Here is a 15,238-nt window from a genome sequence, read left to right as displayed (position 1 = left end):
TTTGATCAACATGTGAAATCTCTAGAAACCGAATCTTCAATTTGAGGCGTTTGCCACGTTCAGATAAGAACGTGGGGCAGAGCGACACTGAGACCTGCGAGCTCACCACAGTCTGATCAGATCTCTATCCAAACATTGGTTGGCACTCAAGGTTCTTTCCCTGTGGCTGTTTTGAAAGTTGAGTTAATAATCATGTTATTTCCTCGAAATCTCTTTTCCTGTTTCTGACTCGACCCGGTGTCGTTTCAAGACTTTCTGGAGGCGCACGCAGAGTTGATCCAGTTACCTAGAGTACATTTCGTCTCTCACTTTGAGAAATGGCAGAAGGTTTCCATGACCCCTGGAAAGACGACGGTATCGGATGAGCCATTTGGCCTCCGGGATCGTTTATATAAAAGAAACAAACGAGCAAACTGAGTTTCCAGATTTGAGGCCTGTGTGTTCACTGCGAAGGAAAGAAAGACGGAACAACACATGACCGCAAATGTGTCTCATCAAGTGTGCCGATCCATGAGGATTAACTGAAGTCTTTCTTTATGGCGACAGTGTGTGTGTCTGTGTGTGTGTGTGTGTGTGTGTGTGTGTGTGTGTGTGTGTGTGTGTGTGTGTGTGTGTGTGTGTGTGTGTGTGTGTGTGTGTGTGTGTGTGTGTGTGTGTGTGTGTGTGTGTCAGTCACTTCTGTGCTTGTGGTCGTTTCGTGGAGGAAACTCAGTTGACAGATCAGCGCGGCCCAGCAGGCGAGAGAGATCAGATGTGTGTTCCCGGATTCACAGAGACCTCTGAGGCCCCCCAGCAGCCTGTGGGGGCCTGTGGTTTAACCCGGTCACTCCCATCAGCACCGATCAGGACAACAACAACAAACCGAAGAACCTCCACAAACAAGCCACCACGACAAAGAACTAACTAGTCAAACATTATATTTGGGAAAGTCCCTCTGATATTTGTTTCAGTTTCTTCAAAGGTAAATATGCTGACGGACACAGACTAACAATAGGTGTAGTTTGGTACAGTCCAACGTAAAGACGATGTCATTATGTTGTCATTTTTTTACAAGACCCGACTGATCTGCCTGTTCATACAATCATACTGTAACTCTGGCAGTGTTTATAAAGTATAACCATACAATTAGATACACAGTGTGCATGGTGTTAGTCGTGTGTTTGAGTCCTCAGCTCTTTCGCACAAATCACGTCTTCTGCATTGCATCATTCTGGGACATTGGCTCCTCCCCAATAGGAGGCTTTGATAAATGCACATGTTCTTTAAGAAGAGACACAATACATACATACAGTAGTTATATTCACATGGCAGTAGCGGCTAAAATGGAAGTACACACAGCAGCTTGAGTACAGCTATTTTTAAGTGCTACATCGAATGTTTCTCTTCTCCTTTTCGGCATCTATCAGTCTGAGAACTACATTTTTCTTTTGATAGGTCCTTAAGTTTGCTCTTCTGGCTCCATTTAAATGAATAGAGAGCAGATCCGGTCCAACGTGACGCCCCACAGACCCTGTAGTGTTGCAGTCATGTCCTGTGTGCCACGTCTCCTTGACATCCAGACAAAAAAGGTCCTGCATTGTAGCTTTTGTCACATCAACAGGTGCAATAATGAGTCTGATACTGGCTCGTAGTGAAGTGTGGTCAAATCCCCCCCCCCCCCCCCCCCCCCCCCCAAAGACCCCCCTGATAGCGATCCGTCTCCCCGTCCACGGTCCAGCTGCCCACCCTAGTGTCCTTTCACAGTCCTCTGTCTATAGTTGGGTGGTTCTGGTGGAGCGCCTGGTCCTCCTGTCCCTCCTGTCTCCACGCTGAGAGGCGGGCAGGTGGCAGTAACGCGGCGCCCAAGCTCGGGACTTCCTCCTGGGGCGACGTGGCCTTCGAGGGTCTGGGGGGGCTGGTAGTCAGGCCTCCTCCGCCGTGGCGTCGATCCCGGCGTAGGTAAAGTTCTCGAACAGAGCCATGTTCACGTAAGCCTTCAGGAGGGAAGACGAGCAATCAGAGGAGTGAAAGATTTGCGGGATTCTAAATCGTTTGGGAAAACTTTAAACTTTGAACGAGGACGCTTCACTTTACCTTCCTGGCCTCCTGCATCCTGCTGAGCTGGACGGAGATCTGGGAGAACGGGGGTCTCTCATAGGGCCGATCCCTCCAGCACTGCTTCATCAGCTCGTAGCTGAACAGGGGAGAGAGAGAGAGACACCGGTGAATATGATGGATGGAGAGAGAGAGGGAGAGATAAGACAGTGAAAGAAGATGAGCTGAAGTGAGAGAAGCTGCAGTTCCGTGAGCACTTACACCTCATCGTCACAGTTCCTGGGTTTCTCCATCCTGAAGCCTTGTGGCAGCTTTTCGTAGAGCTCAGCACAGGTCATCCCACAGTAAGGAGTGCCACCTGGACACACACAACAATTTCACCATCATCAGTTTAATAACAGGACAAAGTGTTGTTTATGTCTCTTCAGTCCTGAATTCTATTGCTCCTGTGAGGGGAGTGAGTGTGTGAGGGGAGTGAGTGTGTAAGGCGAGTGAGTGTGTGAGGGGAGTGACTGTGTAAGGCGAGTGAGTGTGTCAGGGGAGTGAGTGTGTTTGCGGCTGTAACTGAAATCAAGTAAATAGTGTAAATCCAGATGGGAGTAAATGTAAAATAATCAGCTCATCAGCTCTGTGTCAGACTGTGTGCTTACCTAAACTCACGATTTCCCAGAGGAGAACTCCGAATGACCACCTGGACGAGGAAGACGAGAGAGAAAAGAGAGAAATTTCATACAAAGGGCTTTAAAATGTTAGTAACATCATGTCTTCACTTGGGACTGTGTTTACTGATGTACAGGAGAATAGTTCCATCCCAAAATGAGCAATTATCCTCTGTTTTGTTGATTTTCAAGTTTAGTGTGTAATTAAATAATCTGCAGAGGTCATTTAAAGGTCATATTGTGTGTTTGGGGGTGGGAACCTTTCAGTTTATCAACAGTTTGAAACTTCTGTGTTTTCTGATCATGACTTCACCAGTAAATCCAACAGAGACGTGAGTTTATAGTTTAGAGACGCGGTGTCACTACAGGTCCATTGTCTCCGTCTCTTCTGTCCCTTTGCTCTCGCTCGTCTCCTGCCCTCTGTTGATGGATGTGTTGTTGTTGTTTCGAAATTTTTCCAACATTGTTTACAACTCTCCCTCTTGACCCTGCAGGCTCTCGCTCTGTCGTCTTCCGTTAGCTGTCCTCCGGTCCTCTCTCTCCCTCTGTGTATAAATAGGTTCCATTTGAAAGACCAACGTCTCGGTCCGTCTGCTAAGTTGTTCCCCCTGTTTCCTGGACGTTCTTATCTGTTACACAGCACGCTGTTATCACTCCACCAGTGACAGACGGATGATTTGTTGTTTTCTGTGGGCAGACATTGTATGTGTGTGTGTGTGTGTGTGTGTGTGCGCGCGCACACGTGTGTGTGTATCAAAATGTTGAGCTGGAAAGGAAACAAGAAGGAAGACAAGACTCTGGACAAACAGAGTACAACAACTGTGTATATCGTGTTACTGAGACAAATTGTACCTGCGTCCATGCTCTTATTTTCATTTATTCTCTCTTTGTTGAAATATTTTCAATGTGTTAATGTGCAAAAAACTAACCCCCTCGTCGCAGCACCACTGTGCACGCTGAGTGAAAACATGTTGTTTATACATGTAAAAATACCCTGCTACTCATGCTGACCGCTTGAACTTTGAGTATGAATATATTAAACTATTACAAATATGAAACCATAAAATGATGGGAAACAACCAAAGCATAAATCGTCCCCTTTGGTATCGCTAAGTTTGTTAATTAACTGTTCCTCCATGTCCCTCAAAGTCTCCAAACTCTTTTTGAACTCACAGGGATCCCAGTCCCAAACAAACAAACCCCCCAGTTCCCCTGTGATGCACACAGAGTTCCTTATTGTGTTTCTGATGCAAACATACTCACACGTCACTCTTGCTGGTGTACACACTGTAGTTGAGCGACTCGATGGCCATCCAGCGCACAGGCAGCCTCCCCTGCAAGAGCAGCAGTTCATGTTCAACATGCAACTGTGGTTACTGTAAGTAGGGAAGCTCTGATATGCCTCACACACACACAAACACGCAAACACACACACACACACACTCACCATAGTCTTTTTAACGTAGACCTCCTCCCCGCGGGACAGGCCAAAGTCTGCGATCTTTGCCACGAGGCTGTCCCCAACCAGGACATTCCTGGCTGCCAAATCTCTGTGGATGAACTGGGGACAGAAACAACCAACAATCATTCATACAAACCAATCATTTCTCAGTTTTGGTTGCAAAAACGCTTGTTTCTTTCTTACCTGTTTGTCACTGAGGTAATGCATCCCAGTGGCCACGTCCACAGCGAACTGGAGCAGCTGCTGGGAGGTGAGGGTGGAGGCGGTGCCGTGCTCCTTGGCAAAGGCCGGGTCGGTCTCCAGCACTCTGCTCTTCCTCAGAAAGTCCAGAAGGTTGCCGTAGGGAGCGTATTCTATGGCGATGTACAGGTAACCTGGAGAAGACGAGAGAGGATCAACATGAGGAGGAAAACAGATGAAGAACAGAACCCCCCCCCCCATTTTCATCTCACGTTCACTGTCTCATTCTAGGAAGTGGAGAAATATGTTCGAGAAGCATCTCAGTTGTTGTTTTGGCTGTGATCGTTGCTAAGACACAGTTCATCTTCCATCTGCACAAGCTGTTAGCAGACTCCCACAGACACAACGTCCCCGTCCACCTCCTAAACACGGTGACGCCGCCCCAGCTGCGGAAAGGCCTCAGCCACGCAGCTGTGAGGGGGCTCGACCTGTCCGCAGCTCGGCCTCGACGCGTGGAGGAGGACCAGGATTACACTGGAATCCTCAAAGACCTCGAGCAGATGGTCGAGAGGAGATCTGAGTCCAAGAGCAGATCTGTTTACAGACGACAAGCTTCAAGCCAAAACCTGAGGTCCTGCAGGTCAGGAGACGTTTGGAAGGTCGTTGATAATTTCACAGAGACGAGCGCCAGAACAATCAGTGAGGATGTTGGAAGGAGACGGACAACAGGCTGGTCAAAGAACCGCATCCCAGTATCATTACAAACCTTCTCAGTTACAATCAGTAATGTTATTTGAGAGATGCTGCATTCTCTCCAAACTAAGTTTCCTGCTTAAAAGAGTTTCCTAATCCGTGATCAGCCGAACGTATCCAAGGTGCAATAACATAAAGGAAAACAGCACGAATGTAGAATCAGTGTACCTACAGTCAGAAACAGAATTAACTAGTGTTGTAATAGTTATGGCCCAGGTGCTTTATGTTCTGTACTCTTATCACTGAATGTAAAAGTAATCCATAGTTAAACTACATATGTAAACACATTGAACTGTGTCTGCAGAGTCGAGTGCAACTTGGAAATCAGAGCGACGAGGGAGACGCAGGGAATTAGCTCTATTGTTTATTTCTCATGGCTAATTTGGCTGGGTAATGTCCTCACTGATGTACTTTCCACGCCAGACTTCCTCCGTCTCATATGTTATCAATCCCCGATCAAACACAAGCAATTCAATTATTCTGCGTACGAGCTATCGGATGTAGCTGGGAAAGTGATACCTCATGGTCGGAGCAGAGTCCAAGGAAACTTAATACAAATCCATACATATACACGCCACGGCAGTTTTGCTTGTGTGGCACACGGACAAATCAAACAAATGTGATAGTGCAAAGTGCTCCTGGCAGACGAGGCCGGAGACATTCTGGTTCTTTCCAGGTACAGACGACAAAGGGATCGGATGAAAGTCACCGTTTGGATGTCGATTAGGAAAACATTGACCTGGTCTTGTACTCTGATACTTGTACTCTGATACTGAAGACTTTTGTTGACGGGAACATGATAATCTGAATGCGTCGGTCTCCCAGACGCACAGTGAAGAGTAGGTTTCCTTATAACTGCATATGAACGGCAACAGTTTGACCTATGGAGATTCCCTTCAAAGTCACATCTTGAAAACATATCACTACCCTCGAAACCCACTAGGTGTCGCTCACTCACCTCTGTTCTCGCAGGCTCCTATGAGGTTGATGATGTTGGGATGCTGGCCGAGTTTGCACAGCACCTCCAGCTCGCCTGCAAAGTCCCGGTGGTCATTTTCTGAGGCAAACTCTGCAGGAGAGCACACAGGAAGGTCAAATCGAGGGCAAACGAGGGAGCGTGTCTGTATGGTGATCCTGATTTGATTAGTGAGTTACCTTTGAGCATTTTAATAGCAGCACTCATCTTGCTGCCGTCCTTCTTGATCATGGCTTTGATGACCTGGATTTAAAAGCTGATGTTAGCTCAAATGTGGATGTGTGTGGGCAAAAGTGTTGAATAAGTGTAAATGCATTGTAAAGACCTGTCCAAAGTTGCCTTCTCCGATCACATCTTCAAACTTGATGTCCTCCCACTCCAGGATTGGATAGGTGAGGGGCTCAGGGGTGGGCTTGGGCCGCCGCGTCAGGGTCAGAGTGCCTGAGTTAAACTGGAGAATAGTCTCTTCACCCTAACGGACGTAAACAAATGTAAACTGAGCAATAAGAAAGATATATTCTAAAGATAACAGAAATAGGACTCAGGGTTTTCTTACTGATCCTGATTGATAGGTAAAAGTGCGCCGGCGGTTGAGCAGCGACTTGCGGATGAAGAAGAGAGCCAGCAGTGCGAGCAGGATGGTGACACAGGTGACAGTGACCGAGCCCACCACCGCCACCAGCAGCTGATAGCCGTCGCCAGTCGGCCGCTTCGCCACACCCTGGGTGGTCGGCGTGAAGCTCTGAGGGCCTTGTTTGTCAGAGGGAGGAAGGGGGAGAGAGAGAGAGGAAGGTAGATCAGGAGGGAATCCAAGTAGGGGGATGGAGATGAGATTTGTAGCAGGTGGAGATGAATGGGCTGTTTGATGTGGATGTGTGATTATGTGTGAGTGTGGGTGGCCGTGCAGGCACAAACCTCAAATTAACCACAAGCACAACAGTGTACAGACTTAAGTTTGGGGTTCTGTCCCTAGCTTGTAATTAAGGTAAACCTCCGAAAAAAGCCTCTGACATTCAATCAGATTTCTTTTAAAGTTGCTTCTGAAATGTCTTTCCTGCTGTTGAATCATCACCCTGTTTTGCTACACTGACATTAAAGTCCTCATTCTTTCTTTACCCTTTCCACCTGGGATCCCATAGATTGCATTAATATTTTAGTTTGCCCACTAGGGGGCACAAGACCTCCGACAGTCAGCTTATTCCAACTTCTGTAATTGACATTCTGTCTGGGAAAGAGGTTGAAGGAGCAGGCTGGGAAATTGCTATGAGACTATAACATATTTCACTGTATACTAATATAAAGACATGATTGCTTCTTGTCTAAGATGCAGAGATTGTTAGAGTGAGCAGATTACAAACTCACCATCCCCTTGTGTCATTGCCATAACAGACTTGCTCCACTCTCCCGGGACTTTGGAGAAAGCCCTCACCCGGAACTGATACAGTGTGCTGCCATTCAGTGCCGTCACGTCCTTGGCGGTCTTGTTCCCATCGTCTGTGTCTACCCAAGGGTGGGGGCTGCCCTGGCCGGCCGACTGGTACTCAATGACATACTTGATGATGCCACCGTTGGGATCCTCGGGGGCCTGCCACCTCACCTGAACGGCCGACACGGAGAGGGGATGGGCCTGGACGTTGCGTGGGGACGACGGGCCTGAGGAGTACAGAGACGATCAGAGTTCTCACACTGTGTTCTGAAACTATATGGACGCTCCAATCAAAATGAGGTCTTGGATGTACAGTTGACATCATTGCAGTGGTGTTGCGAAGGATCTGCTTCTAACCCCTTGGTCCAAAGTTAAGTCCAATTAAAATAGATCAACTATGACTCTTGACCTTTAGTTTGAAGAAACCCTGTGGAATCTTTGACCACTGGTGAAGCCATGCAACCCGGTTACAGTAGACCATGTAGGTCTCGAAACTGTCAAAAACACTTGAAATTAGTGCTTTTTGGTGAGAATTGCTAAATGTTAATCAGGCTGTATCTGTTTAAACTCCACAGGGTTTAATTCACACTAAGATTGCAGTCAGGGAGAGAGTCAACAAGTAACCACCAAGCATACCTGAGTGTTCTAAAGTCAAATCTAAAGAACTCTTCTACCAGCCAAACCTTTTTCCAATCATATAGACCAACAACCCTGGTTATTTTTATCCAACAGGAGAGTTCTAGTTACCCTGGCTGTTGATGCGGAAGCGGTAGGGTTTGGAGGATGGCCCTTGGCTGCCACAGTTGATGAGGCACACCAACACGGTGTAGTCCCGGTGGTAGTCCAGGTTGTGGAACTTGGTTGAAAGCACATTGAGCGAGGTAGTCTGCTCCAAGAGTTTCTCACTGGAGGGTGGGGGACCGTAGAGTTGCACTAAAAACCCGCTGGCTGCCCCGGTGCTAAGGCCCACGCCGCTGTGGCTAGGCAATTGCCAGCGAACCGTAGCGTTTCGACCTTCCAACGAACTGACGTCAATCTCAGGCCGAACTGTGGGCTCTGCAGCAACAGAGAACACAGGATGAGCTGAGGGGCCTTACAGCTCCTCTCTCCTCACTACTATGGGCACACTTTCTTTCACACTTTCTTACAAGTTCTTTCTCTAGTATCACCGTGTGTGGAACCATGGACCTTTCCCCCAGTGTGTGTGTGTGTGTGTGTGTGTGTGTGTGTGTGTGTGTGTGTGGATGCCCTGCCTCTTTTCCACAGTCCAAAGACACACAGGCCTGAATGACCTCTACTGTTGTGAATGTGTTTTGTATGTCTCTTTCCTCTTTCCAGCGTGTATAACTGGCTCGTTTATCATTTAGGTAACAACTTCTTGCTCCGTCTCTGAAACTGTTTTATGCTCCTCCCTGAAGATTTAAGAGCCTCTCAGTGCAAAAAAACAGGCCATTACAAACTGCGTAAAAGACTGGATCCTTCTTTTCTATCAAAATTTATTAACTGCAAAAGCGAAAGAGTCGTCCACATAAAAACACTCCTTTCACACCATTACTTTCATTGCGTAGAGAAGTCTACGTTTTTCGAAATTTACTTTACGTTGATCAACTCCATCCGCTCTTTAACGCATTATCCAAAAGACTCGCATTCACAAACGGTGCATGTATATAAGGACTTTTTTACATTGTGATACATTCCATATCTGTCCCATTTCGCCTTTCTTGTCCTCACACACTCAGATATGCTCTCTCCCTCTGCACCACAATCAGTAATGTACAATTCCTTGTATTCGAATACAATATGATTTAGCTGGGCTTTTTATTGATTTTAAGGTTCTTATCTACTTCCACAGACACATTTAATTGTTGTAGTTTGAATCTGATAAGGCCTTTGTTTTATCTATCTGTAGTTCAGTGGCTGTCCCTCTACATTTGCCATAGACTTGAGTTACATGCTGTATGGGCTAAATGCCAGCTGGCTCCTTATTTAGGCCTGGGAAAAAAACAATGATGAGAAATGGTCACTACTCTGACTACTAATATAACCGCTTATGAAAGTTCCATGTGTGGTCCAGAGCGCAGAAATTCCCAAACCACAATCTCCATATAAATGCAGGCTATGTGTGTGTGATCCCAACAAGCTGTACAGCCCAGAATGGTATTTGTGGGCCTTACCGGGACAGTCAGTCTCCATGATGGCCTCTGGTCCCGGGGCTCCCTCTCCTCCCTCCCCTGGACGGCTCAGTTGGACGTGGACGCGGTAACGTGTCGATGGCTTCAGGTTCATCAATGTGATGGGCTCTCTGTCACTGTAGACTGAAAGGAAGATTGTGTGATTTACTTTTACCATTTTACCATTTATACATTTTAAGCAGCTCGGAAGTTGAACTGGGGCGGACTTGATGTGTCCCCCTTGAGGAGGACCCACATATTGCAGTAGTGTGGGATAAAGCATGGCTGGGCTGTTCCTTCTAAACTAATTTCAGCAATAACATGTAACTTGACGTGTTTGTGCCAGATTTCCCATTGAAGTTCATGTGGATCTTGAAAATCGAGGATTCCGAGGTCTGGAAATGAGTTTTTTTCTGAAGTTGAGGAAAGAACAGAGGCTGTTGCAACAGTTATTGCACTTCGTAAATGTTATACCCTTAGGTAGTGTGTTGAAATGTTGGCTGCTGCCATGTTTGCTTTTGCCACTGCTGTGCGGCAAACTGCTCTGCCATTTTACCTCATAACACAATATGAGAATGTGCTGGAAGTTTACCCTCATAATTTGTGTCAATATTTGAAGTAGAAAGTTTTGTAGGGAGAAGAATCTATACATATATTTATTGGCCTGTGAGCGTCTTCTCTTGCTTACCTATGATGGAGGACCAAGAGTCTCCATTCTCCATGGGCTTGTAGAGGAGCTTGGTGGAGATGATGGGGCCGTCTCCTCTGTAGGAGTCCACTGGCATCACCACCAGCTGTTTACTCCTTTTCTCCAGCAGCTTGGGGGGCGTACTAGGCACTGGGGGCTCTGAGGAGGCAAAGGGAAAGTTTGGGCTTTAAAATACAGTAGGTGTTGCTGTAATGTTCCTGCTTGGAGGCAGTTGGTTCTAGTGTGTGAAATAAACCTGATTTACTACAAACACACGCAGGCATTCTGACCTTTGACGGTGAGGTTGAACTTGCGGGAGTCTTGGCCTCCATTGGTGGAGACTCTGCACTCCCACAACCCTCCATCTTCAGCGCTCAGACGTGGGATGTCAAACTGGGCTATGCTCTTGTTTGAATCCATGATGGTCTGAGAAGCCTGATAGTGACATAATACAAGAGAGAGAAACAGTGGAATCAAATGAGAGGTGGAGGGAACTAAGTGGGAACTGCTGGACGGCTGCTTGATACAGTCTTATCTGGTTAGCCCATTGTGTTGTCGACTTTCTCAAAGTTCAACCCACAATCATCAGCGAAATCTTAAAGGCACAGTAAATATTTAAAGTATTTTTTTTTATCGGATCCAATCAGCTCTTAAAATATTTAAAGCAGAAAAGCTCAAGTATCTAAAGATGTACTGAACAATTTTTGACCTTTTGGCTTGTGGAAGAACATGCGAGCCCACACAGTTAGGCGGTCAGAGATACAACTCCACTGGGTTGCTAATGCTGTGTGTCTGTTGTTTGTGTGAGCAGGTCATTAAGTTCAATTCTCACTCATCTTTTGAATCAGTTTTAGTCTCCACCAACTCCTGACAAGAAACTATGTCTGTGTTTTCACCAGCTGGTCCTCTTACCTTGAGTACATTGTCCAACTTTCGAAGCTCAATGCTGGTGTGGCCTGGCAGGGGGTGACCGGTGGCTGAACAAAAGATCCGCGGGCTGGAGTTCAAGTTCCTTTCCAAACTGCTCTCCATGTCCAGGATTTTGGGTGCCCGGTCTGAGGGGGAGGAGAAGGTATTGTGATGGATATTGGTCATGTTGAACAGCGTCTGCTTGCATACGTGACCATTCAACAAAGGTTTCCATGTTTTGTAGACACTGTAACTGTGATCACATGTACCTGTCTTCTCACAGCGCTGTCCCCTCCATCCCCTGGGACACTGACACCCACTGAAGCGGTTGCAAACGCCTCCGTTCTTGCATTTGCAGCTCAGCTTGCAGTCTGGTCCGTACATGTCATGGTGGCAGGCTAGACAAGACAACAGAAACATTTGATTTCATATTAAGGCTCAAAATTTATTTTCCTTAAAACAAAGGGTCAAATTTACATTATGATTGTGAAACTATTTTACAGATTTCCCATAAGAACCCAGTCAAGTGATGTGTAAAGACTCTGAAGGGCTCACCCATCTCACAGCGGGTCCCGAACCATCCGCTGTAGCACGAGCAGCCGTAAGGATCCGGTAGGCAGAAGCGAAGCCCCTTACAGTTCGTGTCTGAGCCACACAACTCCTGGCAGCTCCGGCCAAACATTCCTTCTCTGCAAGCTGGGATCCATCAGGGAGAGGGAGAGGGAGAGAGAGAGATATTCTGAGATCTTTCATCTTAATCATGAATGTTGCTGAATCATTCTGCAAGCCACTACACCCCACAGAACACAGTTAATGACCAGGTCTACATTACAGCCATGTTGACTTTGATTTAAATGATATTGTTCATACAAGATATCAAATAAAACTAAAACTTTCAGTACTGACCTGATCAGACCGTGACTTGCACAATCTGATTAAAGTGGACACAGCCTGAGTGGGAGTGCATCTCATCTAACGCAGACTTTGTTATCAGTTTGAGACTATTTTGACAATTTAAAATGGACTTGATAGCAAAGACGGTAGAAAACACTACTCACCTGTCTCACACCGTGTTCCCATGAACCCTGGAGGGCAGATACAGTCTCCGTCTGTATCGTGACACATGCCACCATTAACACACTCCGGACAGTCCATGTCACAGTATTTACCCCACTTTTTACTGGGACAGTCTGCAGGAAAACATTGTTTTAGTCCAGTGGGTTTGTAGACGTACGTGTGTGTGTGTGTGTGTGTGTGTGTGTGTGTGTGTGTGTGTGTGTGTGTGTGTGTGTGTGTGTGTGTGTGTGTGTGTGTGTGTGTGTGTGTGTGTGTGTGTGTGTGTGTGTGTGTGTGTGTGTGTGTGTGTGTGTGTGTGTGTGTGTGTGTGTGTGTGGCATGACACACCTCTGACAATGAGCCTCATCCAGGCGCCCTGCAGGGGGCTGTCACCCACGTAACTGGCACTGTAGATGCCCTGATTGACAAACGCTGCGTTGGTCACCGTCAGCACGGCGGTGCTGTTGGTCACATCATTCCAGTGAGTCATGTAGAAGTAGTTTCCTACACACAAGAGCATAAATCACAAAACAAATTGTTGATGAGAAAGGATCCGATGTGTTGAGAGATTCCCTTCGGTTTGGCATTTGGAGGGAATCTTATGATCACTTTACCCCCTGATGACTTTCTAACCCCTTTAGCGCTGCACATGAGCTACCTTACCGTTGTTCTTCCACGTGACGTCGCGTTTCTGGGTGCTGAGGAGCTTCATGGTGAGGTGAACTGTCTCCCCTTTGTTAGCAGTCAGCGTCAAGTGGGTCGGGACAAAATTTGCTGGAAGGAGCACAGAGGGCAAACAGATTTATTTCCCCAATCTAATTACCGTGTGAAAACTGGATTAAGATTGAATACATATGAAAATTGCATATCCAAATAATCAGGTTAAACTTTGGATACAAGGTCGTAACAGACTTAAAAACGAGTTTGTATGCTGAGTCTTTGAACACACCTGTGCAAACGTTGTTGATCATGGTGACCTTGTCATGGGGAACCACATCCTGACTGGTCTCACAGTAGAAGATGCCGATGTTATCCAGGTCACGGAAGTCTGTGGCCAGCACCTTGTTTCTGGTGTTGTGCACCGTGAAGGTGGGTTTCCTGGGGAATATGAGGATTTTGTTGTCTCTCTTGATGTCGAGCTCAGTCTGGGCAGCGTTCTGATCGCCGTTGATGCAGGCGATGGAGAACATGTTGACGCTGTTCATCTCAGCCGTGGAGATCATGGTCAGATCCATCACAGCGTCTGCAGCACAGAATATTGTTGTTAAAATAGCAGCTTGTTGTTGTCTGAGGCGGTTCTGTGTTTCTCTTAAAGAGCTTTTTGAGTCAAATCCCCATGTGAGCGTAGCCTCACCCCAGCCCCGGGCCCGAAACTACAAGAGGAGTTTTTTTCTTATTCAGTTATAAATCATAATTCATATGAGAAAAAATGCTTCTTGTATATAAATATGTAATTTTCTAAGCCGGTCAGGTCCTAGAATTCCTAAGATTTTAATTTATTGTTTGGAGGTTTTGAAACAAGTCTTTTTTTCCTGTCCTCATCTATCTTTTATTATCCCCCCCTCTGTGCTGCATAGACGTTTGGATCAACTGTTTAAAGTCTGATTAAGCTGGTTTGAGCTGAGATGGGATGAGATTTGTCTCCAAGTCCATTTCCTCCCTCTGTATTATGACAGTAAGCAGACAACATTTCTGGGGTTTAAATAATGCACAACAATCTACTCTCTGATGCAACAAGTGTGTCTGTAATCTCAAACAGCAGTAAATCTGAAATAAGGATTCTCTGATCGAACCTTAGGACATCTGAGACGCTGATCTGCCCATATGAAGCACTTATGATTACACTTCAAATACACCAGAACCAAAGCACAGGGTTACATTTATTAGAGCCAAGGCTGCAAAGTTCACTCTAATGTGAGTGAACATGCAGCATTCCTCCTGCCTGGTATTTAACCCCCAGATCCACAGAACAATGGCAGGAAATGTGATGAGCTGCTGCTCTCTCCCATGTTAGTCCACAGCAGAGTAATGAAGACTAATAAAAACACATAAAAACAGAACGTGTATGTGAAAACAAATTAACGAATATATACTTAAACTTACTTTTTCATGGGGAAACCCTGATTACAGTTTTTCTCCCATAAAGATAAACAATACACCTTTAAATCAAACACTTAAAAAAGTTCCTTCTTCTTACCTGATAGATCGACCAAGCAGCACACGCACACGCACACAATCCACATGATATAAGTAGTAGATATAAGTAGTAATCCACGAGCGTCTCTGGTGCGTCAAGCCGCTCGGTGCTTCATCTGTAGAGGAGAGGGACGCGTCCAAGCACGGAGACGCCGCGTCGTCACGAGCAGCGGTGCGCCTTTTTACGCATAACGCGCCGGGAGGGGAAAAAAAGCTCCAGGACCAGGTGTCTGATATCTTCGGTACCGGTTTTGGGACGGTGTCACGGTCTCCCTAAGCAGCAGCAAAGTGTGGGTCCGTGAGTGGAGCTCTCTCTCTCTCTCTCTCTCTGTCTCTCTCTCTCTTACTCGCTCTCTCTCGCTCTCTCTCTCTCCCCCCCCTCTGGGTGGGAAAGGAAGGAAGAGCGTCACCAGACAGCGGAGGACTGGTGGCGCTCAACCTCCACATCCACCCGCGTGTTTATGAGTTTAAACTTTGCCACTTTTTGTCTTTCCAAAGTAACACGAAGCATTTTGATGGATTTAACACATAGGAGTGACCCCCTGTTATGACATTCACTCCCTTAAGCGCTGACATACAGGCTTTGTTTATGTTTCATTTAGCTTTAAAAGAGAATATATTGTTTATAGCCTTGGTGTGATATTTGTTTTGTATCTCTAAAGGTCTTTGTAAACCTCCAAAATGTTTAAAGCTGTTTGCCAATGACAACAAAGCGCAGAATTTGTCTA

At 46.3% G+C, this 15,238-nt stretch overlaps 1 protein-coding gene across 3 annotated transcripts; it reads right to left on the bottom strand.

Moving 5' to 3' along the window:
• Positions 1-728: 728 nt before the first annotated feature.
• Positions 729-14,848, bottom strand: tie1 (tyrosine kinase with immunoglobulin-like and EGF-like domains 1). 3 transcript variants are annotated; one of them, XM_076170205.1, is made up of 24 exons: positions 14,512-14,848; positions 13,264-13,557; positions 12,978-13,088; positions 12,663-12,818; positions 12,317-12,448; positions 11,814-11,954; positions 11,528-11,656; positions 11,262-11,404; positions 10,640-10,784; positions 10,350-10,508; positions 9,665-9,805; positions 8,238-8,546; positions 7,427-7,717; positions 6,621-6,814; positions 6,390-6,536; positions 6,244-6,307; positions 6,047-6,157; positions 4,339-4,529; positions 4,141-4,254; positions 3,957-4,027; positions 2,685-2,725; positions 2,296-2,392; positions 2,074-2,173; positions 729-1,973 (listed from the first exon to the last, which is right to left on the bottom strand). In XM_076170205.1, the coding sequence occupies exons 1-24, from the start codon at positions 14,555-14,557 to the stop codon at positions 1,902-1,904; spliced, it is 3,399 nt and encodes a 1,132-aa protein (XP_076026320.1). In that variant the 5' UTR covers positions 14,558-14,848; the 3' UTR covers positions 729-1,901. The 3 variants fall into 3 exon arrangements, with proteins under 3 accessions (XP_076026320.1, XP_076026321.1, XP_076026322.1); XM_076170206.1 differs by having other exon boundaries at positions 6,390-6,515; XM_076170207.1 differs by lacking the exon at positions 8,238-8,546.
• Positions 14,849-15,238: the final 390 nt, after the last annotated feature.

Source organism: Genypterus blacodes, unplaced genomic scaffold (genome assembly GCF_046128005.1).
Source record: "Genypterus blacodes isolate CSIRO-AG114 ecotype Tasmania unplaced genomic scaffold, CSIRO-AGI_Gbla_v1 ptg000215l_1, whole genome shotgun sequence".
In the NCBI taxonomy this organism is placed as follows: Eukaryota; Metazoa; Chordata; class Actinopteri; order Ophidiiformes; family Ophidiidae; genus Genypterus; species Genypterus blacodes.
Note: the sequence above shows the minus strand (reverse complement) of the source record. Positions and strands in the feature narration are given on the sequence as shown.